Source organism: Hippopotamus amphibius, chromosome 7, assembly GCF_030028045.1.
Source record: "Hippopotamus amphibius kiboko isolate mHipAmp2 chromosome 7, mHipAmp2.hap2, whole genome shotgun sequence".
NCBI classification, from domain to species: domain Eukaryota; kingdom Metazoa; phylum Chordata; class Mammalia; order Artiodactyla; family Hippopotamidae; genus Hippopotamus; species Hippopotamus amphibius.
The window spans coordinates 129,529,154-129,556,025 of record NC_080192.1 but is presented as its reverse complement, the minus strand read 5'-3'; the positions used below and the strand labels follow the sequence as shown (position 1 = coordinate 129,556,025).

Genomic DNA, 26,872 nt, shown 5'->3' with positions numbered 1-26,872 from the left:
TTGGTTTCCAAGCTGCCACTCCACCGTCAGCCTGCATTATGGGTCATGTGGTTTCAAAAATGTCAGGGAATGATGTACTTGACTTGCTCTCTGGAAATCAGTGACCTCTTCTTGGTGGGCTGTGGAGGGTCACATTTCCAGCATCCTCTGGACGATTCCCAGAAAGCTGCAGAGCTGCCTTCTTTCTGTTCACTTCTTGGTGTTGGATACCCAGTACGTTTTAATTCTGGGTTGCTTTCACTGAAGCCTTGTCATCCATTCATAAACACACACACACGTATACATTCGTGTGCATACACGTATACATATGTAAATACACATAGTATACACATGCACGTACGCAGGTACGTTTATATCAGCTACTATTTTTGTTTATAGCTAGCACACTTTGGGCTAAGTTATGAGCTCCTGAAGAGAAGGGTCTATGTTCTAATCATCTCTTATCCCCAAAACCCACACGTCTGTCACAGACATGATCGCACTCTGGGAAATGTTAAGTTGCATGATTATTTACTTTTAGACTTGAACTCCTCTGGCCACCGCATGGCCACGGTGAGGATGATCTGTCTCTTACAGGATGGCCTGGTGAAAACCAACATGGAGAAACTGACCTTCTACGCCCTCTCGGCTCCAGAAAAGCTCGATCGTATCGGTGCCTACCTCTCTGAGAGGCTCATCCGCGACGTGGGTCGTCATCGATATGGGTAAGTGGTATGGGAGGGCAGAGAGAGATTTTCAGAAATTGTATAATATTATAATTTTAAGGCAAAACATCAGGTCCTTTTAAGAGAATGATAATAGACTGGGTTGTTGAACAGCCTGAGAAATGGGGACCAGGAGTGAGGAGTGGGTTCCAAAGGGTAAAATGCGATGCTGTTGCCAAGATTTGGGAAGAAAGGGGTGTTGGCTTCCTAGGAGCACCTCTGTTAGCATCTGTTTACCCCCGTGTCTCTATCCAGAAGCCCTCACACACCGTCAAGCCCAGAATGTGCCGATATTCTCGCAAAACTCACCCTGCCTCATTCAGCTTACTCTCCTAAAAAGCAAGGAGGGACTTCCCTGGTGGTCCAGTGGTTAAGACTCTGCCCTACCACTGCAGGGGGCACGGGTTCGATCCCTGATCGGGGAACTAAGATCCCACATGCCACATGGTGTGACCTAAATAAATAAATAAATAAATAAATAAATAAATAAAAGGCAAGGAAGAACCATCTACATACTATTGGGAAGGTAAGGTTAGGGGTGATTTAGCCATTAGAAATACACTTAAATGAAATATTTATCTATCTTCTAAGAGGGAAGGACTTGCTATGTTTAGAAGAGAGAGGAATCTTAAAGAAAATGACTGATCAATAGATTTAAGTGCCAAATATATGGATTGAAATACTAACATACCACCTTCAGTTATCAAATTGATTTTTTAAAAAGTATATGTAATTTCTCATATTAACCCAGGGATGGCAAAATGAGAGGAATTTTCATACATTTCTAGAATGAGTACAGATTGGTTGAAACTTTCTAGAAAGTAATTTTGAAATACATGTCAAGAGCTTCAAAAACACTTATGCCCTTTGATGCAGTAATTTCATTTCTATTCATCTATCCCACTGAATCGATCTTATATATAATCTAACTTTACACATGGAGATGTTCATTATGATAATTTTTATAATATTGAAAAGATGGAAGTAACTTAAATGCCCAAGAAGAGGAGAATAGTTTAGTAAATTATGGTACTTAACACTTGAGGAAATGTTATCTAGTCAATAAAAATGATATTTTAAAACATACTTTCCATATAATATGGAAAATACCTTAAGTAAATGAAAATTAGGATACATACTTTTATACACAGTATTTAAATCAAATTAACAACAAATATCAATGCCTAGAAAATATAGTAAAAACAAACAAAATATAGAGTACTCGTTTTGTGAGCAATGTGGCTGGGGTTTTTGGTTTGGTTTGGTATGGTTTGGTTTTCTATCTACCTTTTTTGTGTGTTTCCTAAATATTCTCTATTGAGCATGTATTACTTCCTTAATGAAAAAAGTCAACTGCAGACATGGAAGCAACCTAAATGTCCATCAACTGATGAATGGATAAAGAAGATGTGGTACATATATACAATGGAATATTACTCAGCCATGAAAAGGAATGAAATTGGGACATTTGTAGAGACCTGGATGGACCTAGAGACTGTCATACAGAGTGAAGTGAGTCAGAAAGAGAAAATATCATCTATTAACACATATATGCGGAATATAGAAAAATGGTACAAATCAAATGAACTGGTTTGCAAGGGAGAAATAGAGACAAAGATGTAGAGAACAAATATATGGGTACCAAGCGGGGAAAGTGGGCGTGGGGGGGTGGGGGTTGGGGTGGGATGAACTGGGAGATTGGGATTGCCATATATACATTACTAATAAGAAAAAAATATCAAATTGTATACTTTAAATATATGCAGTTTATTGTATGTCAAAAAAAGAAAAGGTCAACTACAGAACATACTAAGTCGTCACTCTACCGTCATGCCACAATCTGGACTGGGGCTGGATGTAAGGAGAACTCTAAGATGCCCCGGTAGCATTGCTGATGGGGCGGGAGAAGGGTAGATCTAGGGCAGTTGTTCCTAAGTCCCATTGGTTCTATTCTCCATGAAGCCTTTTATATCCATCCTCTACTTTCTTCTGCTCCTACCTTTGACCTGGTGCAGACTCCAGATGATGGCAGTGGCTTTGGAAATTGTCTCCCTGCTTCCCATCTTTCCTGTTCTGGCCCTTCCAGATCAATACAGCTAGCTAGGATCTTCAAAACACAGACCCAAAGCTATACTTTCCTGGCTCCTTTAGCATACCATCCAAGGTCCCAGCTTGATTTCTGGGGTTTTCCACTACCTGCCTGCAATTTGCCTTTAACCCCAGCCACGCCCGCCACACCTGCCACAGCTGCTGTAGACCCACTGTAGACAGACTAGCTGATGATCCCCATGGCTCTCTGGCCTCTAAGCCTTTGCATGATCTCTCCCCTGGACCCTCTCGCCCCACTCCACCACCCTCCAAGGCCCCTTCCTCCTGGTGAGCAAGGTGGAATGAGAACCAGAGCGTAAAGGTCTGCATTGTGCTGACGGTGTATAGAGGTCCACATCTCCACAAGACCCACCTACCACGCTTACATCAAGCTATCCCTGGTATAAAAGCAAGACTGAAAACAATTCATTTCTGTGATCTCTTTCTATAATAAAATTAGGTTACACGCTCAATAAAAAGGGCATGAATATACTGAACATGCTGATTACATAAATCGCCTTGACATATTATAAAGCAGGCTCGAGCAAGTAAAAATGACTTTATCCTAGATTGAACCTGAAACTAATATGCAAGCAATAACATTAAACATTTAATACTAATTTTGCCTGCCCTCTCTACAGTGATGGTTCTCTCAGTAAAAATGTCCTGTAGCCATCAGAGGCACTTAGAAACGTTCCACTGCCCTTAGAACTGCAACTCAAAATTGGTCTCGTTCTGTTAAAAATAGCCATTGCGGCATCTAAGTATTTAAAGCCTTGACGGCCTCACTGGGAACTCTAATCATAAACATTTGGAGAAGAAAAGTCTGTTTGATCTGCCCTCCTGCTCTCTTTCCTCTCCCTTCCCGTCTTTCCTTGCACAACGCCACACTCATCATTGTCCCAACCACTGATGGCAGCTTTGGAAGAGCAAACTTTCACCTGCAGACAGTCTAAGGCTCTGTCTCCCTGCCGTCATGCAGGTGTCTGTGTTTATGGTTTGACCACGTGGATGTGAACCTTGGGTGTTGGACCCAGGGGTAGGTCCACCCTCCCCTGCCTGTATGTGTTTAGCATCAGGGGTGATAACCAAGTGTGGGCAGAGAGAGAGGACAGGATGTGAATTTCAAGGTATTGCTCCTCCATGTGGGTCGTGATGGGCAGTGATGTGCAGAGCAGCAAAAAGTGAGAATTCCTCATGTTTTTCTCCTTCCAGTTCAGCCCAACTGCTAGAACACCCCTAAAAATGGGAGAGCAAGGGAGGGAACGGCAGTGCTGGGTGAGACTCAGGGTCAGCTGACAATGACCACGGAGCAATGACCACGTGCAGAAGCCCAGGCTGAAATCTGTCAGGTTCCGCAGTGCCTGGAGGATGGAGACGCCCATGCCGAAAAGGGGTGGGCGACTCCCCTAGGAGCCTGGCCCTGGAGCTGACCTGGTGGGGCTCCCAAGAGATACACGGTCCCCAGAAGGACCCTGAACCTGGTTGGAGGACGGAGCTGACCCTTCAGACAGAGATACTGCAGATTCCTACTAGATGAGGAGCTTCATCCTTCCCTCCCTTGGCTGAGGTCAACCCCTATTTTTGGGCTCCTAAAACCCAGAAGTTTCTTTCCAGCAGAGGGGACATGACTAAATACATTCAGACTGCCCAGAATAAGTGGTTCTTTGTCTGCTGCTCTTTGAGTGATTCTTAGGCAATGACTGGCCCTCCTAAAGCTGTCCCCCTCCCTCTGCTTGCCGGCCCCCATCTCTGGTCCTGGATCTGCTTTCCTCTCTTTTCTTCTCTAAACTCAAAAGGTTCCCAGACTTTGCATGCCAGCGCCTCCTTTCCTGGAGGCCCCTAAAGCCACTCCTGACTGAGTGAAATGTGTTCAAGCAGAGGCAGCTGCCTATTCTGGAATTCAATTCAAGGTACTTCCTGTCTCACTCCTAAGCACCAGGCCCCTTGTGTATTTTCTTCAGTTGTTATAACTCACCTTCTGCTTTTGTTGGCCCATGACCCTGAGTTCCTGTTGTTATAACCTGCTGAGTGGCCTCTTCTGACCTTGGTTGCTGCCCACAAACCTCCGTCCACCCCAGATTGCTTGAGTTCTGCCTTCGTCACCTGCTGGGAAGCCCTACTAGTGGATCCAAGACCCTTGGTCATCACCTGCCGCTGTCATCTGTACCCTGCACTTACATTCTCCCTTGGGCCCCTGTGGTGGGCTAGTCCTCACCAGATCCTTCCTCCCACATCCTGCTCCAACTACCCAGTCAGGCCAGTTTCTCAGACCTATTATTACACTGGACCCCTTTCAGAACACCAAGCCCAGATCAGATCTCTGCTGAGACTAACCTACTTGGCTTCAGTCCTGTTGAGTGGACGTTACCCTGAGACATCTGTGCTCTATTCCCTTTGAGAGTATAGACTTAACGAGTAAGATATACCCAGGAAGGTTATGGTAAGATAGGATCAGTGCAGCGAGCAGGAGGTTCCAAAGTCCCATTGACTTCTAATCTTCTAAGATACTTTGAAAAGTTCAACTTTCCAATTACAATCCTTCCATCATTAGTTTTGGGATCAAAACTGGGAATTGAAGGAGAGTGTATTCAAAGAACTAAGCCTTAAACTTCCTTACTTTTCCGTTTCACTTCTATCATAATTTTTACTTTCCATCAAAATTTCCACTCCTGGTAAGTAGCAATTTTTCCCCCCCGGCTAGCAAAGGATGGTTTTCCTTATCAGGATTTTCTGGGAATTTTTTACAGGAAAAGGAAAGCAGTAATCTAAGCTCTGGGCTTTGGGAGGCCTTCTAGTTTCTTCTCTTGCCAAACCCTACCCCGCCCCTTCCTTTCCCTCACTTAAACTCTGTAAATTGATGGAAGCCCTTCATGCAGAAGGATGCTGGGATGATTCATAAAAGAAGAGAATTCCATGCTGCCTGCCCCCATTTCCCAGCTGCCATGTTTGGTTGCCAGAATATGTCCAGGTTTCTCTTCAGGGAAAACCTGTCCCTTTGGAAGGGCCCTGGCCCAAACTGCTTCCCCAGCCCTGCAGGAGTCAGTCTGCTTCACAGCCTACACAGCGGACCTGGAACTTGCTGGGCCTGGGTCTGCAAGGCACGGCTGGTATCCTGAACTGTGACTGTGACAGCCTGCGAAGGGCAAGGCTATCTGAGCCAGGACTGGCCGGCCCTCCAAAGCAGGAGAAATGTGACTCTGGTTCACCAAAGGAGCCCAAACACCCAGTGCTGCTGTTGCATTTGAAAGACACTCTGTAGACAAGAGCATGACCAGATCTATTTGTGAGTGTGCCCAGGGACAGCTATTTAATGATATTTAATAATATTTAATTTAATAATATTAAACAATAAGAATAGCTGACTTGGTTCATATAGATAAAAGAAATAAACATTTTACAAAAATGAGAAGGAAAATTTGAGAGTAGAGAGGCTTTTTTACTTATGGTTGCTTGCTAGAGAAGTTAGGTCAAGGGTACTGAAGAAGTGGTGACTGATGTCTTTAAAAGAGGACATTTAGAAAACGTCATGCCTGCTGTTATGTTATCATATGGATTTGCAAAGCTGGTTCATGTGTGAGGCAGTTCGGACGCACGATGTCTAAGATTGAGTGGCTGCCACAAGAGCTTTGTGGAGCTTTGTGTTGTGGTTTTGTAGTATCTTCAGAAATCATCCTGCAGTCATGCTTCCTGTGCATTCTTTTTTTTTTTTTTAAGATTTTATTTATTTATTTATTTTTTGACACACAGGCTTAGTTGCTCCGCGGCATGTGGGATCTTCCTGGAGCTGGGATCAAACCCATGTCCTTTGCATTGGCACGCGGATTCTTAACCACTGCGTCACCTAGGAAGCCTCCTGTGCATTCTTTTTATTTAACTAAACTCTGTTTTAAAACAAAAACTAGCTAATCAAGAGTTTTGTACTATCTGCCTAACCTTCAAAGAGATATGATTTGGATCAAAACATAAAGAATAAATCTTTTAATTCATCCCCTATTTTATGCACGCCATATAAACCTGACACTAGGCAGCTTCTTTTTTTATTTTTAATTTGTATTTTATTTATTTATTTATTTGGCTGCTTCGGGTCTCAGTTGTGGCACTCCGGATATTCGTTGTGGCATGTGGGATCTTTTGTTGCCGTGCGTGGGCTCCAGAGCGCTTGGGCTCAGTTGCTCTGTGGCATGTGGGATATTAGTTCCCTGACCAGGGATTGAACCCGTGTCCCCTGCGTTGGAAGACAGATTCTTAACCACTGGACCACCAGGGAAGTTCCTCTAGGCAGCTTCTTTTTTTGTTTGTTTGTTTTTTAACTTTGTTTGTTTGTTTATTTATGGCTGTGTTGGGTCTCTGTTGCTGCACACGGGCTTTCTCTAGTTGTGGTGAGTGGGGGCTACTTTTTGTTATGGTGCGCAGGCTTCTCATTGCAGTGGCTTCTTTTGTTGCAGAGCACAGGCTCTAGGCTCTCAGGCTTCAGTAGTTGTGGCACGCAGGCTCAGTAGTCGTGGCACATGGGCTTAGTTGCTCCACGGCATGTGGGATCTTCCTGGACCAGGGCTCGAACCTGTGTCCCCTGTATTGGCAGACGGATTCTTAACCTCGGCGCCGCCTGGGCTTCCCTTCCTTTTGCTACTTGCTTTGACTTAGAGGCATCAGCCCAACTCCTTAGCATCCAGGTAGATTTGGAGTTCTCTGCTCACTCTACCTGGCCTGCATCTTGTTTACATCAGGAAGTACTTCCTGTGTTCCACATGGCTCTACAAGTAGAGGGATCACCACCCTGTAATGGGCACACGAGCCACACTCCGAGTCCATGGAGTCTCCGTGATCTCCCCTCTTGCAGGATGGAGTCATGTTCAGCCCTTACATCTCTTTGCTATGAAGACAGTCACTTGAGTTGTTTGGATTGCTCAGATTCACTTTTATTTGTGCGCTTAGGTTTCTAAAGCCCTGTTAAACCTGACTATCAGATACTTGTGTTATTTAGGGTATAAAGAGACTTGAAAATGCAGTGGCTCCAGCAACATGGAAATAGCCCAGTCTGGGTCGGTGGGCTCTGCTCCACAAGGTCCCCCGGGGCTTTCACCTCTGGCCATCCATTTGCGGCCGCTCCACAGCCAGCAGGGAGAGGGAAGAGAGGACACAGGACGGTCTTGTCTTTCAAGCAAGTGATGCTTAGGTTGCGTGCATCGCTTCCCTTCATTTTAATGGCAACACTTAAGTCATGTGGCCTCACTTAGCAGCAGGAGAGGCTGGGAAACATTCCCAGTGAGCAGCCACAGCTCAGCTAAACTTCTAAATGACTAGTGAAAGGGGCAAAAATAGATTCCAGGGGAGACATCTAGCATTCTGCCCCAGACACCTAACTCCTTAATGAAAACTGTAAAGATTTTAACCAGTTTAGTTTTGCAGAGGCTCCCTTATTAGAAGTTAAACAATAACCTTTTCCTATGAATGTCTGCCTTACTTTCTGTAGAATGCAAATGCTTTGTAAGTGGGGGATGTATCTTTCATGATGTGCCTTACCTGACCATATGCTCGTTATGTCATTATCATGGAACAAATGTTGAGTTTGAGCTTAGATGTGCATTCCTAATTCTCAGTAGGAATTTGATTTGTGGCATTTTTCTTGGGATTTAAGAGAGGCATTGAAGAAAAAATTAATTGGGGTTGTCCTGCAAAGGCTAGTCTAGAAAAAATTGGGGTTGTTTTTTTTTTTGGTTGTTTTTGTTTTTGCCTCACTGTGCAGCTTGTGGAAATCTTAGTTGCCCGATCATGGATTGAACCTGGGTCCTCAGCAGTGAAAGCACAGAGTCCTAATCACTGGACATCCAGGGAATTCCCAGGATTGGGTACTTCTAGCATGGAGAAGAGAAGAACATGGTAAATGAGATTGTTATTTTCAAGTGGCTGAAGGGCCGGCATGTAGGAGAAGGGTCAGTCCTCTTTTTTGCTGCTTCTAAAAGTAGAATTGTGAATAAAGCAGAGAGGTAATTAGGGTTTGCTTGAAATGTAAAGAGGTTTTCATTTGGTTCTCAAAGAATGGGTTGGGCTGACCTAACTGGTAAGCTCTTCACCATTGGGTGTCATATGTTCCTAGTTTCTGAAAGTATTCGCTCGGGTTTTAGACTTCAGAAGAATTAGGTAGTTAGGGACTTAGAACTGACACAGAGCACCTTCTTCATAAGGAGGAAAGAATTTTCATCCTGTGTTTATCTCATTCTCCATGAGGTACAAATGTTCCCTGGGCAGGGTGAGTGTCACCCAAACATGGAAGTACTGTCGACCATAGTGTTTGAGTAGCATTTCATTATAAAACTTCTGAGGTCTTCAAATACAATATTTGCAATTTTATGTTCCTTAACCTTTGCAGCTGGTTGGTCCTCAGGCCCATTTCAGATTCTTCATAAACTTTCTTCGTTAAGTTCTTTACTTCCTCCCCACGAGAGCCTCTTTCCTCCTTTGGAAGGCTCGTGGGATGTCATTTTTGGGGTAGCATTTCTTATTTTCCCTTTGGAGGAGATATCTGTGTGTTTATCTTATCCCTCCAACTCTAGGCTCCGTAAGTTAAGAGACTTCTTCATCCTTACACCCCCGCACTGACTAGGACAGAGCTTTTCCTCGGCGGATGCTCAGCAAACACTTCCTGATGTCGATTGAGTAATTCTCTGCTCTCACTGGGTTTGGGTTCAGAAGCTGCTCCTCTGGGCATCAATTCTTTCTGCTTGTATTTCCTCACGAGATAGTGTACCTCGTCTGTCCTCGTGTTCTTCATGTGTAAGGTGAATTCATCTGTAGGCTCCCTTCCAGCTCTGCTTCATTCTGCTTCTCAACACTGGGCTGCAGCGGGCACTTGTTAGAACAGCTGTCCAGACATCGGCAACCTGGGGAAGAGCTGCATTAGCCGGATGCTGTCCGGGTGGTCCCTGCACTGCCATCTAGGTTGCCTCAGTCACACAGAGGGGGTGGAATGGGCGGAGGCTGAGTGATGGCAGTGGTGCTACTTTCCCCAGGTATGTGTGCATCGCCATGGAGGCGCTGGACCAGCTGCTCATGGCCTGTCACTGCCAGAGCATCAACCTCTTCGTGGAGAGTTTCCTCAAGATGGTGGCCAAGCTGCTGGAGTCTGAGAAGCCCAACCTGCAGATCCTTGGCACCAACTCGGTAAGGAGGCCTGGGGGGCCCTGGAGGTGGGCGTGGGGGGGGGGTGAACCTCTGGGTCAGCATTGTTATCATCTACTCCTATTTGGCTTCTGAATTTTTTTTTAAATTTTAATTTATTTATTTGTTGCCGTGCGCAGGCTTTTTCTCTAGTTGTGGTGAGCGGGGGCTACTCTTCATTGCAGTGTGTGGGCTTCTCATTGCAATGGCTTCTCTTATTGTAGAGCACAGGCTCAAGGTGCGTGGGCTTCAGTAGTTGTGGCACGTGGGCTCAATATTTGTGGCTCACAGGCTCTAGAGCGCAGGCTCGGTAGTTGTGGCGCACGGGCTTAGTTGCTCCATGGCATGTGGGATCCTCCCAGCCCAGGGCTCGAACCCATGTCCTTTGCATTGGCAGGCGGATTCTTAACGACTGTGCCACCAGAGGAGTCCCTTAGTTTCTGATTTTTAAAAATGATTTTTCCCTTAAATAATTTTAGGTGAGGCCACAAGAGATATAAAAATAGAAAGGGAGGTATTCCTATGAGAGCAGGGGGTGCCCAGCGCCCTCAAAGCTTGGCCCCTGACTCCATGGGGCGTACCTCCAGAGCTGTCCAGGTTATGCTTTCAAAGATGGAATAAACTGATGTTCACAGGACAGGGGCATCAGATAAGTGGAAAGATCACAGGGGAGCAGGAAACAGGGCTTCTGGCTTAGTTCTGCCCTTTCCTAGCTGGGGAACCTCGAGCGGGTTATCTTTCATGAGCCTGGCTTTTCACTGATACCATGAGCGGATTGAACTCAGTCCAAGCTTTGTAATGTAACTGGTCTCAGTACAAGTGGCTGCTATCATGAGGGCTTATGGTCTGGGGAGAGGAGAGCTATCAGATGTGTCAAGAACTCCCAGCTTCATACGTATCTAACATACGTGAATATCCCAGTTGCTTTCTTCAATGTTTTGCTCTCTTCAATGTTTTGCTCTCTCTCTATTCCTTCCCCTTCAGGGAATACTTTCAGCTCCAGGTCTTCAAGCAGCCTGGTGTTAAAAGCCCTGACATGCAACTGTTTTACAGGTACCACCAGAAAAAAAAAAAAAGTTTAAGATTTGCCCTCGTAGCCTTCCCAACCTGACTTTTCTGAGCTTTTATTGCACAGGTCACAACTACTTTCCTGTTCTACTTAAGTTGATAAAATCAGAGGAGAGTCTTTCAATTCTTCTTTCAAAAACCAAAACTAACAACCTATTCCCCTCTTTCCTCTCTCTGTGAGCCAGCTGACTTTGACAAATTACACATACAGTGGCTGAGGGTTAAGTCTTTTGTCACGTTGCCCTGGCAACAGCTTCAGATACTGTTTCACTTGCCCTGTTTAAGATAACTATAGTCTAGAAGACAACATTTAAATGGAAACTAAAGCAGCCATCAATGCATCCAGAGGGCATCTCCCTGGGGTGAGGGGTGGGGTCATAGAAGCAGGTAGCTGCCAGCTCTAGCATTGCCTACAGCACATCCTGGCTTGGGGTAGGCATTTTGTTCCCTACGGCCTTGAAAATTCAAAGTCCTGCAAATTCCTAGATTCCCCATCACAGTGAATCACTGTATTAGCAAGAAAGCTGTTGACTAATGATTACTGTACTGCAGACAATGGAGATTATGTAAAAAGAGGTGATTATAAGTAAGTTGAGTCAGATAATTGCCATAGATTCAGAGTTCAGCTTCAGAGGCAGCCTTTGCTAGCGGTGTCCCTCAAGCAGATGCTCTTTCCAGCTCTCTAAGCCTGGGACCTTCTCTCTCTTTCTTTCTTCGTCCTTAATGGATATTTATCCAACTTCTGCTTGACCACCCCAAGGATTGAAGCTATGCTGAAACTTGTCACAAAAAAGTCTGATTTTGCTAAGACCATTCCTGCACATCATATGCAGTGAAGTATAATTTTTAAAATTTAAGTGATGCTTCCAAGACTTTAGTGAGAATATCTCAACTTGAGATGATGGTGAGGCACCAAGAAAGTCAGGAGATGATGGGGAGCCAGGGCCCACTAAGCTCGATTATCTGCTTAGGGATTTGCTTCTACACACCTGCCTTATTTCCTGATGGGTCCAAGTGTGTGTCTCAGGGACAGTGCAATGACCATGTGTCCTGACCTTTTGAGGTCACCCTCTAAGGATAAACTGAAAATATTAAATCTGAGAATGCCGAGGTTCTTTACATAAACAATCTAATATATTAGCCTAGTGTAAATAATAAAATCTTATGAAGGATCATGGATTTAAGGTTTGTATTTTCATCCCTACCTCACAACATATATAAAAACTAACTCAACATAGATCAAAGACCTAAATGTAAGAGCTAAACCTATAGAACTCTTAGAAGAAATATAGGGGTGTATCTTTATGATCTTGAATTTGGCAGTGGATTCTTAGATATGACAATAAAAACAAAAGCAGCAAAAGAAAAAAATAGATAAATTTGACTTCTTCAAAGTTAAAAACTTTTATGCATCAAAGGACGCTATCAAGAAAGTGAAAAAACCACAGCATGGGAGAAAATATTTACAAATCATATGCCTGATAAGGGTTCAGTAACCAGAATACATGAAAAACTGTTACAACTCAACAACAAAAAGAAAACCCAATTAAAAATGGCAAAGGACTTGAATAGACATTTCTCCAAAGAAGATACACAAATGGCCAAAAAGTACATGAATTGATACTAAGCATCACTAATCATTGAGGAAATGCAAGTCAAAAACCACAGTGAGATACCCCTTCACACACACTAGGATGGCTATATTTTTAAAAATCCCATAAAATGACGTGAGGATGTGTAGAAACTAGCGGAGATGTAAAATGGTACCAATACCGTGGAAAACGGTTTAGTGGTTCCTCCAAAAGTTAAACATATAGAATTACCATATGACTCAGCATTTCTCCCTAGGTATATACCCAAAAGAACGGAAAACAGATACTCAAACAAATACCTGTAAACCAACGTTCATAGCAGCGCTATTCACAATAGCCAAAAGGTGGAAACAACGCAGAAGGCCACGTATTGTATTTCCATTTAGATGAGCTATGCAGAAGAGGCGAGTCCATGGAGACAGAAAGCAGATTAGGGTTTGCCAGGGGCTGGTGTGGGGGAGGTGAATGGCAAGTGACTGATTAATGACTAAGAAGTGGGTTTCCTTTTGGGGTCTTGATTGAGCTGCAAAACATTGTGAACGTATTGAATGCCACTGAATTGTGCCCTTTAAAAGGGTTCATTTTATGTCTTTGTGAATTTTACCTGAATTTTTAAAAATTGCATTTTTGTCTCAGATCGTGGCACACAGGCCTTTGTGTTTACACTGCACCCCATTCTGAAGTCAAGTCCCTCGGGAGGGGAGGAGAGCTTCCTGCAGCGTGGTAGGGTGACGTGGGTCCCTGGGGCTCTCTCCTTCCGGTAAAGCAGAGGAACTGTGACTGCTCCAAGGCTCCGTCCTTCCCCTCATGTTCTCTTACCGCCTCCCCAGCCCAGGCCTCATCAAGACCTCACCTCCTCTCAGATGCCTCCCCTCCCAGGTTCAGCTCCCGCCGAGGCTCCCTTTGTTGGCCTCCCTCCTGACCCCGTGGGAGCCTTGTCCACCCACCAAAGCCAGGCTCTGCCTTCTCCACCCGAACACGCCTGCCGTGAGGGTCGGGGCCTCTGCAAATACATGCTTTGGATTTGATTTGGGCTTTCAGGGCAGCTCCTTATCGCTCTCTGACCACTACCTTCTCTCATCCTCTCAGGGGCCACTACAAACCTTCCGCTTCCTCCTCAGAGACCTTCCTGAATCTGCTTCTTCAGTCTCAGAGGTGGCCTTGCCTTCTTCTGCCCACTGAGAAAATGGGGGCTGTCAGCTGGGGGTCCCTCAACTTGTGTCCATCTTCTTCCTTCCAAAACGTTCCCTTCTCCTCAGAAACCTCCCTACGTCCATTTTTTCTCTCCGCATGTCTCCACCCTTTCCCTTTTCCTGGTTCCTTCCCTTCGTCTAAATATAAGTTCAAGTCTCTTTCAGTGTAAAAATAAAGAAACAAACAAGGAAAAAACAAAAACAAAAAATTATTCTACATAACAGCAAAGTATCTTTAGCTCACCTGACAAAACCAGCAATCATTCCCTAATTTTTAAAAAATATTTGGTCCAAATTAAAATTTCCCTAATAATCCTCACATTGTCTTTTATTGCTGTCTTTCAAATCAGGATTCAGTAAAGTTCATGTGTTTACTTTGTTTTCTGTGTCTTTTAATGTCTTTTAATCAGTCCCAACCCTTCTCCTGCCCCTCTTTGTTTTTCATGACATTGACCAGGTCACCGCTTTGTAGAACGCCCCACAGTCTGGATTTTTCTGATTATTTCCTTGTGGTGTCCTTCATTTTGCTCTCCTGTCTCCTGTACTTCCTGCAGACTAGAATTAGATTTGAAGGTTTGATTGGATGCAGTTAAATACTTTGGGGTATAACACTTCCTGCGGAGTGCTGGGTCCTGTACTGAGCATCCCAAAAGGACCACAAGTGTCTGATGCCCCACTTTTATGGATGGTAAGTGCCATCCCAGGTTAGGGTGGTGACAGCCAGCTCCCTCCATTGTAAAAGTATTTTTTTGTCTTTGCAGTTAGTAATCTGTGGAAACCATGCAAATAACCCATTCCTCACTCATCTTTCAGCTGACATTTCTATCTCTGGTGGCATTTCTCACCATTGACTGAACCTTCTTCATACTCCCTTGACTTCCTGGCCCTGTCACCCCAGCTCTTCCCACCTGGTCCATCCTGAGATTGGCTGAATAACGGTCCCCCAAGTATGTCCACATCCTAATCCCTGAAACCCTGAATGTTACCTTATTTGACAAAAGGGGCTTTGCAGATATGATCAAGTTAAGGATCTTGAGATGAGGAGATTGTCCTGGATTATGCAGGTGGACCTGACGTACTCACAAGGATCTTTGTAAGAGGGAGGCAGGAGGATCAGAGTCAGTCGGTGGGGAGGGATTGAGAGAAAGAGATTTGAAGATGCTCCTCTGCTGGCCATGAAGATGGAGGAAGGGGACCATGAGCCAAAGGATGTAGGTGGCTTCTGGAAGCTAGAAAAGTCAAGGAAACAGATGCTTCCATGGAAGTATCCAGAAGGAATGCAGACCCATTTTAGACTTCTGATTTTGAGAATTAAAAGGTAACAAATTTGTGTTGTTTTAGGCCACTGAACTGTGGTGATTTATTATGGCAGCAGTAGGAAACTGATACAGTTTGCTTCAATGATTCTCTTCCTCTGTGCCCCCCTGAAGTGTCTGTGGCCTCCAAGGCTGCTGCTGCATCCTCTTCTCACTCTGTATGCTGCCTCTGGACAATTTCATCAACTCTTGTGGTTGCAACTGTCATCTATAGACTAGAAATTCTCTCATCTCCCACACCAGGGCAGAAATCAGCACTGCTGGAGACCAGCGGGCTAGAAGTGGGTTCCGTGAAGGGAGGTCGGGCAGAAATGTGATGCCAGCGGAGCAGCTCAGGTCATGGGGGTCAGCACGAGCAGATGATGGGGATCTTAGCGCAGAGGCAGCCAGTGCTTCCCTAGGTCTCTGCTTCTCGAGTGCAGGCCTGGAGGCTGGGTAGCATTTAGGGCTACTTGGGACCAGAGGGATCACCTTCTCAGGCAGCAAGGCTGGGCTTTCCCAAGAGTTTTTAAAACCACAGTCAGTTTTGCAAAGAATCTTAAAGGAGGAGAGGTATAATATGGCTAGACAGGGGAGTATGTCCTGGGTCTAGGCATTCACTATGCCTTGGCCGGCAGTCAGGTGACTTGTAGGGCATGACCATGTCACAGTAGGACTGTTCTTCTGGCTTTAGTGAAAGCTGCTCCCAGGGGTGTCTATAAACAAGAGCATTTGGGAGAACCAGGTAGGGGGTGTTAAAGTAAAAACGATGTGGTTTACAAGATCTCTTCCAGCTAGTATTCATCTTAGTACAGCAAAGCGACTATTCCCATTTCTCCTTCTATATGTAAACACAGCAAAAAGGCTGCAGTCCTAGATCCATGAAGGAGCTGGGGTTCTCTCTATGCCCAGTATTTTATTTTTGGCCACACTTAGTGGCATGCAGGATATTAGTTTCCGGAGCCAGGGATGGAACCCACGCCCCCACAGTGGAAGCGCCGAGTCTTAACTACTGGGCCGTCAGGGAATACCTATGCCCAGTATTTTAAACTGTGGTTCTGCTGTTGATGGCAGGAAGTTGTTGGGCTCAGAATGCCCATCTACAGAGGAGGGGAAGGCTGACTTCTGCTTAGAGAGACTTGGCTAGCACTGAAGTGAGGCCGACCAGCTCAGCTTCTTTTCCAGACCCCGGGAGAGCTGGTTTTGCAATGTCAATATTTGGAGCTTGCTTTCTCTTTATTGACTCAGCCCCTTAGTAATTCTCAGTTTTCACACAACCGTGGCTCTTTCCTACTTGTGCCAGAGGGTTGGTGATCTCCTCAGCAAGCTTGGCACCCTTTGTTGTGTATGAAGAGCTGAAACTTTGATCATGAAAGGGTGACCCTAGTGGTGCCCATGGCCTTTGAAGTGTCACATCTTCATAGTCTCCAGTTTGTTGCTATGGAGACCTTCCTCATCATTGCAGTATCTTAAAAAAAATAAAAAAACCTTTATTATTTCACAGTCATGCATTAGGCAAGTAGCATTTTAACAAAAGCCATTTGTAAGGTATGAGCTAGCAATGGTAGTGGTAAAGTAGTTAAGAAGTTCCTGCTGTATCAGGCATTTAAAAACATTAGTGAGTCACCCAGGTAAAGGGGCCCAGTGAAAACTCATGGAGTGTTGACAGCAAGCCAGAAACCCACTGGGGGAAAACGAGGTGCAACGGTTAACAGTGATGGGCTGGTCATACCAAGTCTGTGAGGCAGCTGCTCTTGCTGGCCCTTGTACAGATGGGGGGACTGAGCCATGTGGAGCTTAAGGACCCCCCCCCCCCCCCCCCCCCCGCCGTCAGCCTCCTACTAAGTGGGAGTTGGGATTCAGAAATGCACTCTGGCTTCAAACCCCTTCTCATAATTGCAACACTGTTTTGCCTCTGATAGGAGGGATGAAGACTGTTTTAAACCCTAGAGTCTCGACCCCATCTCAGCCAGGTTTGGCCAGGTTTCCCAAGTGAAGTCCTACAGCGGGTGTGGTCCCATGACCAGGTCCCCCCGATTTGATGCTCTGAACCACAATTACCCAAGTTTCCATTTTGGCCTCCTCCTGTCAGCCCCGGAGGACTCAGCAGCAGCTTGAGGTGGGCTCTCTCAGAGCTGCCCCCATGGGGACACTGCAGGCCAACGTTCCCTGACCAGGTCATCTGGGCAGGTTGTCTATGCTGTGGTACTTTCAGACTCGGGGAAGGGGAGCTCCTCCTATCAAGCTATCAAACCAAGGGTTCCCAAGGCTGCTCAGAGATCCTGGTACCAAGTGGTGCCTGTTTTATTAGCCCTGGTGCCACTCGTAATGTAATAAACAGGGCTCACATCCTCTGAATGGCATCAAATGCAGCCTCATCACCAGATTTCATCACAGAGCAAGAGTCCTGGAGAGCGAGGCAATGGAATGAATGGTCGACAGCCTGAGCCTGGAGGCTGCAGCCTGGGCCTCAGAGATGGAGCCGTGGCAGGCTCACCTGTCCACCCGTTGGTTCCACCCCAAGCCACCCCAGTTCAAAGGAGGTGGCCGTCTCTCCAGCTTTGACTGGCCTCTGTTACCAAGGACAGGAGGAGGCCAAAAGGTACTGCTTAAGCTTTCTCCCTCCTAGCCTGCCTTTGATCATTTCCACAGCTACTGGTCCAGCTTTCCAGTAAAAGGACAAAGGATGTGGGGTCTGTAGATGCCCTGTCCCAGAATCTCCAGGGTAGGAGTTGGGGGGTGGGGGTGGGGGGTTGTTCAGAATGCAGATGCCTAGGTCCTCCCTCAGAGAGTCTTGTTCAACAGTCCTGGGGTGGCTCAGACATCTGCCTATTCAGTAAGCTCCCCCAAGTCATTCTGATACACATTAAAATTTAAAAACCACTGGTGGAGGGCAAAGAGCATCAAAGCATCAGAATTCCCAAATTTGAGCTGCAGCTCCACCTGTCACAAGCGGGTTGACCTGAAATAATTCACCTGCTCCCTTAGAGCCTCAGTTTCCTCATCTTCACAGCGGGAGCAGTGTGGCTCCTACTAGACTCGTGGGTTTGCCAAAAATTGCATCAGATAATGGATGTTTCAGGAGGCTGGAAAATCGTCCTGCAAAAGATGTCCAACGTGCCAATCCCGGGACCTGTGAATGTCACCTGATACGGAAACAAGGTCTCAGCAGGTGTGATCAAGTTAAGGATCTTGAGATGGAGAGATTATCCTGGATTAGCTGGGTGGCCCTAAATGCAATCACAAGGGTCTTGTAAGAGAGAAGCCAGGGGAGATTGGACACAAAGGAGGAAACGATGTGAAGATGAGGCAGAGATTGGAGGCATGCAGCCTGGGGAAACTAATACGATCAGTGAGCTGCAAGTGCCCTAGAAACATTTAATGTTGTCATTGCTCAGAATGTAGGCGTTAACTCCTTCTTTCCCATAGTGCTGCCGTCCACACGGGCGCTAGGGATGGGGCACGGGGCCTGGGGTGGCTCCTCCGGACACAAACTCCGTGTCTATAAACAGCTTCTTCGAGGAATATTTTGAAGACTCCCAACTGAACAAGGTATGAGTTGAAACAAAGCAAACATGCCTCACAATAACCGTATTTGAAATTGTTTTGCTGATGAGGTGGAGCGGTGGGCGTGTGGAGGGTAGAGTGCTGTCTGTGAAGCGGTATCTTGAATGTATCTGTACATCGCCCGACAAACACTCACTCCACACATAAAAAGTTTAAGCCTCTTAGAAATCAGAACCTTACTTACAATAAGCTTTGAATTCACTCATTTCCTATTATCCTAGAAACTCAGGGAGCTTTTCTTAATTATCACTACCTCATTCACGTTCCTGGGAGGTGATATATGCGTTTTGAAGAGATGAAAACAAATATCCGGCCATTTCTTCCGGGTCTGGCAGTGCTGGCGGCCCGAGCTCCCGTCGAGCCCCACCCCCTTGCTGCTCAGTGCTGGGCTCTGTCCCATCCTCTTGTACTAACTGACCTTCAGCCCCTGAAGGGTGCCTCAGGGGGCTCGGCCTTCATCTTCCAACTCCCCTGCCCTCCGCCACCGTCCTCACTCCCACCCTCAGGCACCGGCTCATTGGGAGTGGCTGTTCACTCATTTCCATCTTTCCACACTCACCCCTGCCCCTGGCATCCTGCATGGTTGCCTGCATGGTTCATGCTGCCCATCTGGGCTCCGCCTCTGTGACTGCCTGGCTGGAAAGAACAAAGGTCACACTGCAGCAGAGCTGAGGCCCAGAGCTGATGCGCCGAGGATAAAGGACCCTGTCACCATGCTCACCTGATGCGCCGGGGATAAAGGACCCTGTCACCATGCTCACCTGATGCGCCGGGGATAAAGGACCCCGTCACCATGCTTACCTGATGCGCTGGGATAAAGGACCCCGTCACCATGCTCACCGCAGCGCAGGGTCCTGAGCGTTCCTCCGGGCAGGCTCTGTGGCTGCCACTCTGCGTACATCCCCTCGTTTAACCCTGGTGACACCCTGTGGCATTGGCCCTATTGCCCCCATTTTACAGATGAGGAAACAGTGGCTCAGAAGTTACACAACATCCACAGTTGCACAGAGGACAAGAGGCAGAGTGAGGAGATACGTGTCTGACTGTGGGCCTAGCAGATGTAGGAAAGCACAGTCCACTTCAATAGAAGCACCATCATGTTAAAATTGAAATTTGAGAAGGAGACTCATAACTGAATTTCCAGGGAAGAAGAGTTAGGAGAAAAGAGTAAGGGAATTTTCCAGTGAGTTTAGCAGCTGTGGCTGGCCCAGATGGGGTAGATTCAGGAGTGACTGCTGGACCAGTCTAGAAAAAAGCCTCCATGGTTCTGGAAAAGGAATCCCCGTGCGTGTTTTCTACCCTGAGTTACCTCTGGGCTGTCACAGAATGTTCCATTTTAAAAAATTGATTGTGGGCTTCCCTGGTGGCTCGGTGGTTAAGAATCCACCTACTCATGCAGGGGACGTGGGTTCGATCCCTGGTGCAGGAAGATCCCATGTGCCGCGGAGCAACTAAGCCCGTGTGCCACAACTACTGAGCCTGCACTCTAGAGGCTGCAAGCCACAACTACTGAGCCTGTGTGCCACAACTACTGAAGCCCACATGCCTAGAGCCCGTGCTCCACAGCAAGCGAAGCCACCGCGATAAGGAGCCCGCGCACCTCAACGAAGAGTAGCCCCTGCTCGCCACAACTAGAGAAAGCTCTCACAGCAACGAACACCCAACACAGACAAAAATAAAATTAATTAATTAATTTTTAAAAATTTGATTGTAATCTCCATTTTAACCTCACAGCCAGGGGGTCATAGTCGAAATCTTCAGCAGCCTGTACAGTGCAGATAACAGCCAGTCAGAGCAGACTGGGCGTGAACATGGCTCTGGCCACACCGCCTGACTGGCCACCTGTCCCGCTCTTGACTCCACGGCGCTGGAAGCAAGTCAGGGTTGAAAGTGAAGAGGCTTGGGAATTCCCTGGCGGTCCAGCCATTAGGACTCCATGCTTTCACTGCAGAGGACAGGGGTTCGATCCCTGGTCGGGGGAAGTAAGATCCTACAAACCACATAGTGCAGCCAAAAAAAAAAAAAGTGAAGAGTCTTGGTGTCACGTCCACAGAGACCAGGAATCGTTCAGAGAAGTGTCAGTGTGGGGAGGGGGAGCAGAGAGAAGGGAGGAGGCCAGGTTGCCTGTCAGGGATCCTAATGTGTTTCTCAAGGGTGAGTCTCAGACCATGTAACAGGTGACTCCCCGGGCCTCCTCCAAGGCTGACGGCTCGTGGCAGAAATCGGCGTGGTCATGGAGCCCCCTCGACTCTGTTGTTCTGCAGTGTTTGGAAACCAGCGGCCTCACTCCTCCAACCCTCTTAATAAGGCCAGACTAAGGTCCCCTCTGGCGGCTTCTTCATCCTCTGCTTGTTCTCCCTGACAGTATCCACTGCCCCTCAACCCCAGAGCAACCCTCCTGGGTCATTTGGCCTGAGGCGCTAGAGGAAGCCAGGAGCAGGAACAGAACCACAGGTTTTCTGGGCAGAGCTGCAGAGGTCTGCTGTGAGGAGACCCATGGTTGAGACCTGGGTTTTTCCTGCAGGACCCTGGGCAATTATGTAACATTTGTGGGTCTCAGTTTCTTTGTCTGTAAAATGAGAATAATGTCTCTCTAACTTAGAGTCGTTTTAAGAAACAAAAGAGCAGTTGTGTGTAAAATGCTTAGTGTAGTACCTGATAAATATATGTTCTTTTCTAAAAATGTATTTATTTATTTATTTATTTATTTATTTATTTTGGCTGCATTGGGTCTTCGTTGCTGCACACAGGCTTTCTCTAGTTGCAGCGAGCAACTCTTCACTGCAGTTCACAGGCTTCTCAGTGCGGTGGCTTCTCTTGTAGCAGAGCACAGGCTCTAGGCACGAGGGCTTCAGTAGTTGTGGCACTCAGGCTCAGTAGCTGTGGCTCATGGGCTCTTCCCAGACCAGGGCTCGAACCCACGTCCCCTGCATTGGCAGGCGGATTCTTAACCACTGCACCACCAGGGAAGTCCTGATATATATATGTTCTAAACATCATTGCTATTAGCCCATAAACTCCTACACCAGTGACCATGAAGTTTGGTTATTCATTCTTCTGACATACATTTGGGTCTACACAGTCACTTCGTATTAGGGACAACGTCTTTGTTTGGCTGTTTCTCCTTTATTGCTGGCCTCTCTTCATTTTCAGTCTTGTTTTCATTATTCTGAAAGGCATGCACTCTCACATACACATAGTCTTACCTTAAGCTGCCTCATCATATTTGAGGCAGATATAGTATCCATAAAAAAATAAAGAGATGCAGTGAATAAAGACTGGGCTGCTTATTTCACACATGGGAAAACCAAGACGGAAGAGAAGTCAAGTGTCCCTCTCAGAGGTCACCCCGCCAGTTCGAGGTAGACCTGCAATGAGAACCCCCCTCAGTGGACCCACCAAGCCGGGCTCTGGCTGTGAGGAGGGCAGCCTCGGAACATCCCGTTGGTGGTTAAGAGCAGCGATGCACCCGAATTCAGCTTCCGCCTCGGCATCAGCGGAAGTCTGTGTTCTAGCCTGTGAGGCTGACGGAGATCACGTAGCCGAAGACCAGCTCCGCCGCTCTTTCTGGGACTCCTGAACTTGTGTCTGATCAATGCTCTTGCGACCACATGGATTACCACTACGCCTCTTCTGCAGAACCACATCAACAGTGCAAGCAATGCCATTTGGATTTATGGCTAATATCAGAATACTCGCTTCCAAGTATTTGTGTGCTAAGGATAGGTGTGCATTTTAGATGTAACTTACAAGGGAAGATTTCCTCATCTGCTTTGCATGTTGAGATTCTATGAGTCAGCAGAAAATAAATCCATATTTATTATGGCAAGAACAAACATTGTCATAATTAAGGATGCTTCTGGAAGTTGCTAATTTTCATCCAAAAAAAAAAGTTATTAACAACTTTAAATAGCTAAATGGGGGATCAGGTTGACAATTGATACTGCATATTATGAGAATGTACTGACTAGATAATTTTAGGAATAACGGTATGTCCTTTTTGAACCAACAAAGGTTTGTAAAAATTAAATAATCATACAAGGCAGAATAGTGGAGAATGTAGTCCAAGTCTAATCTGTTTAGAGTTGTTTGTGGTATTAAATTTCCAATGTTAAACAAAACAACCTATAAGACTTATATTTAACTCTTAGTAATTTAACTCCACTCAGTCTGTGATTCTTGCTTCTCTGCGCGTCTCTGTTGAAATCAAGTCCCTATTTAGAACTGCAAACGTGCAGCACAGTGATGGCAGAAGGAATCTAGCAGCTGAGAATGCCGAGCAAGACTTAATGAACTGAAATGGCAAACGTTAAAAATGTACTCAAAATTTTAACAATAAAATGTAATTACAGTTTTTAATCAAATTTCAGATCTGTCCCGGTTTCCCACAATGTCCTCTAGGGTGGTCTCTATGCTTTGGCCTTATCCTTTGCTCAGTTTCCAGCGTTATTCCTTGCAGCCTTTCAGCCTGTGCGTTTGGGGCAGCTCCGGATGTAAATGGGAGTAGAAGCATAAGTGACGGAGCCCCCTTCTTTTTCTCTTCTCTTCCATCCTCTGCTCACCCATCAGGGAAGGGCTGAGAAGGATGAGGGGTTCCGGTCTTGTTGTGTAGACAGTAAAGGCGAGCAGGATTTGGAGCTCGTATCTCTTGAGTGTGCTCTGGAAGGCGGACTGGACCCAGATCCTGGGGTATGCACTTCCCAAGATGTATTTTCTTGTAGGTTTACTATGGCAAAGAGTCTGGGCATGCCAGGTCCCGGAGCCCAAAGGCTAGGAGCACAATGGGTCACCTCACCATGCATTTCTCCCTCTCCCCCCAACACAGTTTGTGAAGTTCGCCAACATCGAGGAGGACACCCCATCCTACCATCGGAGCTACGACTTCTTCGTATCTCGCTTCAGTGAAATGTGCCACTCCAGCCACGAGGACTTGGAGATCAAGACTAAGTGAGTATAAGGGAAGGGGACAGGGCTGCGCCTCTAATGACAGAAGCAGGGATGGGTCCTGCAGAGCTCCCAGCCCGGACTGAATGTCTGACTTCATTGGCGTTTACCGCAGCTCTGATGTTGCTGGTGGGGAAAGGGCACCTGGTGGGATTTAGGTGGGTGTGTGGGCAGAGCTGGGCTCCCAGCACATGCTTTCTAAAGGAACAGATTCTGGGGACAGAAAACAGGATGAGATGTAAGGTAATGGTCCTCTGAGCCCAATTCGAGAGCCAGCAACACAGATACACACGTAGACACCTCTGCTCTCTTTTGTTCAGAAGTACATGCATTTATATACCCCAGAAAGAAGTCCCACTCACCACTCTCCATCAAAATAGACACCCACAAATAAAAGGCCGAAGTCCTCACATTGGCTGATCATGCTGCCCTCTTTATCTCCTCCACTCTTTCCCTGCCCATTCCCTTTCAGCCACACAGGTCTTCTTGCTGCCTTGGAAACACACCAGGGACATTCCTGCCACAGGGCCTTTGCACAGTCTGTTTCTGTGCCTGGGATGCTTCCTCTGTGGATCTGTACATCTCACTCCTTCACCTCCTTCAAGGCTTTGCTCTAATGTCCCCTTGTCAACAACACCTTCCCCTGAACATCTGCATACACCCTCTCCCCTTCTCCCTCACCCACTCTGTTTTTATTTCCCCATAGCACTCATCCCCTTCCAACACGTTTCATAATTTACATCTGTTTCTCATTCATTGTCTGTCTCTCCCCACTAGAATGTAAGCTCTGTGAGGGCAGGAATCATTTTGTTCTCTGATGTATCCCCCAGCACTACAACAGTGCCTGGAGAGCAGCAGGCACTCAAGAAATACTTGTTGAGTAAGTGAATGAAGGATTGAATGCTTTTCAGATAAACATCTTGAATTACAGAACACACTTTTACATACACTTACAGAAATACTTAACTCACAGAAATACATTCATCAACATAAAAATTAAACCCCTCAAATAAAATCACAAAGAAATTCACACAAATATATGCTGACACAGGTAGATAAAGCAAGACACACAGCATCAGACTGATGAAGCAGTAAATCGGTGTTTCGTGCCAAGCATCATCCTTGACGTTATATATAAGGTGCAAAGGATGAGAGTAAACCCCTGCCTACAAAGAGTGTGTTATCAACCTGGGGAGGCAGTATGAAACAAAGGAAAAGGAGGAGGAAGGAGAGAGAAGGGCTGAGCCATCCTCACAAGCAAGGCTGCAGGAGTCGGAGAAGCAAGGGGCTGGGTGCCGAGGCTGGGTGGCCAGCGTGCTCACAGGAGACCAGTTCTCCATGCGTTTGTTCCCAGAACTCAGCCACCGGCTCCTTCTCGCATCACGTCAGCACCTCGGGGGGCCCCAAGTGTCACGTGATGTGCAATGGCGGGGTTGGGGAGCCCTGTGTGCCCCTAAATACAGCTTACTCGCCACCGCTGATGGTCTGGGTCGGAGGCACAGGACGTGAACCCCTGCGTCCCCCAGGCTGCCAGTTCCCAAAGCTTCCAAGCTGTGAAATGGCTCCGGGGCAGCACCCTGGGTGATTGATCCGGCAGTGGCACGCTCCCCAGTCCCCCCTCTCTTGAGCCAGCCCGGGGGTCCCTGGGGCTGTGCTGCTGCAGTACCTCAGTGAGGCCAGTGGGGGTCACGGGAGAAAGGAGCCCCTTGTCTCACCAGCGTTGGTTCCCGCAGCAGCCGCCTCGCTCCAGAATGGCTATGAAGAGGCACAGGGGGCTGGCGCAGGTGGGGCGTGTCCAGAAGCAGGTGATGGGGAAGGGGCGGGACCGTAACCGGGTGTGGCTGTCACGGGTGCTGACCATGTAGGCAGAGCCAAGCTTGGGGCGGGGGTGGACACATGCCGCTCAACACACACACTCACACACACTCACATACACAACCACACACAGTCACACACTCGTGCACACAGTCACACAATACACAACCATACACGCACACACATACCACATGCACAACCATACACACACACAATCACACGCTCACTCACACAATTGACACAATCACAAAAATCACACGCTCATACAGATACAACACACACACACACACACACACACACACACACAGAGTCCATGGCAGGAGGGGAGAAGGCGCAGAAGCAGACGCGGTCACGCTGTGTCCTGATGGCGTGGGAGCCGCTGAATGTCGGGAGAAGGGTGTGAGGTTTGCTGGCACCTGCCACCCATGGAAGGAAGGCTGCCGGGGTGAGAGGAGTTCTCCCTTCCTCTTGTCTCTCATCCATAACCTTCCTGCACCCCTTCTCCCTGAGCTTTCCCCCTGGTCCCCCAAGGCCTTTGCGGAGCCCAGAGCTCCTTTCCAAGAAGCTACCCTCTGGTCTCGTATATAGGGGTGTGTGTGGAGGGGTGGGTGTGTAATCCCCTTGGGTTCAGAGATGTCCCAGGTCCCTTGCATGTGGGCAGACCTCCACTGAGCTCATTACAAGAAGCAGTACCAGGCCTGATTTTTCTGAATTTATTAGGAAAGGGTGAGTCAGCTCTGGGCGTCATGGAATGAGAAGTATACGTATGTGGAAGGGATTCGGGGGAGACTGAAAGGGTGAAGAAAAATTAATTCATAGTCACACGTAAGGAAGCCCTGGATAGAAGAATACCCCCTCCTCACCCCAGGCCTGGTTTGCTGCCAGCCAGGCTCTCTTGGGTGGGACATGAATCCAGCAGGTCTGGGATTTATTTCTGTAATAAACTAGGGAGCATCTTTAACCTGGAGCCGAGAATAGCGAGCAGAATCGTATTCCAGTTACTTCGTTCTCAAGTCTGGACAGCCTCAGTTCAGGAGGTTGACTGGGAGTTAGGATCAGAATACCTGAGTGTTTGCCCAGGGAAGCCTTGTCCATTGCCAGTAGCCCTAATGGTCCTGGGCCAGGGGATGTTGGTGCATTAGGCATCTCTCACCACCCAGTTATGGTCTCCAGGTAAAGCTCAGGGTAGAACCCTGGTAACAGCACTTAAAACTGCAGTTGAAATTACAAATGGCAACTAAATATTTAGAAAAACTGCTCAGCTCCAATAATCATCAAAAGGATGTGAATTGAAATTGCTACAAGATGTGAGGATTTTTCTGATACACAAAGTTAGAGCAGATGTTTAAAATGAGATCCCCAGTGCTGAGGCGGGAACAGTGAGGACTGGTATTCTCCTACAGCTTGTGCAGTGGGGGTGGGGAAAGGAAGCTGGCAAAATTGGG

The 26,872-nt window shown here is 46.9% G+C and overlaps 1 protein-coding gene across 1 annotated transcript in view; it reads left to right on the top strand.

Moving 5' to 3' along the window:
- EFR3B (EFR3 homolog B) overlaps positions 1-26,872 on the top strand; it is an 88,068-nt gene that overhangs the window by 36,794 nt on the left and 24,402 nt on the right. Inside the window, exons 3-5 of the mRNA XM_057743431.1 lie at positions 577-704; positions 9,806-9,956; positions 23,494-23,615. Coding sequence (XP_057599414.1) covers positions 577-704; positions 9,806-9,956; positions 23,494-23,615 — 401 coding nt within the window. The remainder of the gene's footprint in view (positions 1-576; positions 705-9,805; positions 9,957-23,493; positions 23,616-26,872) is intronic.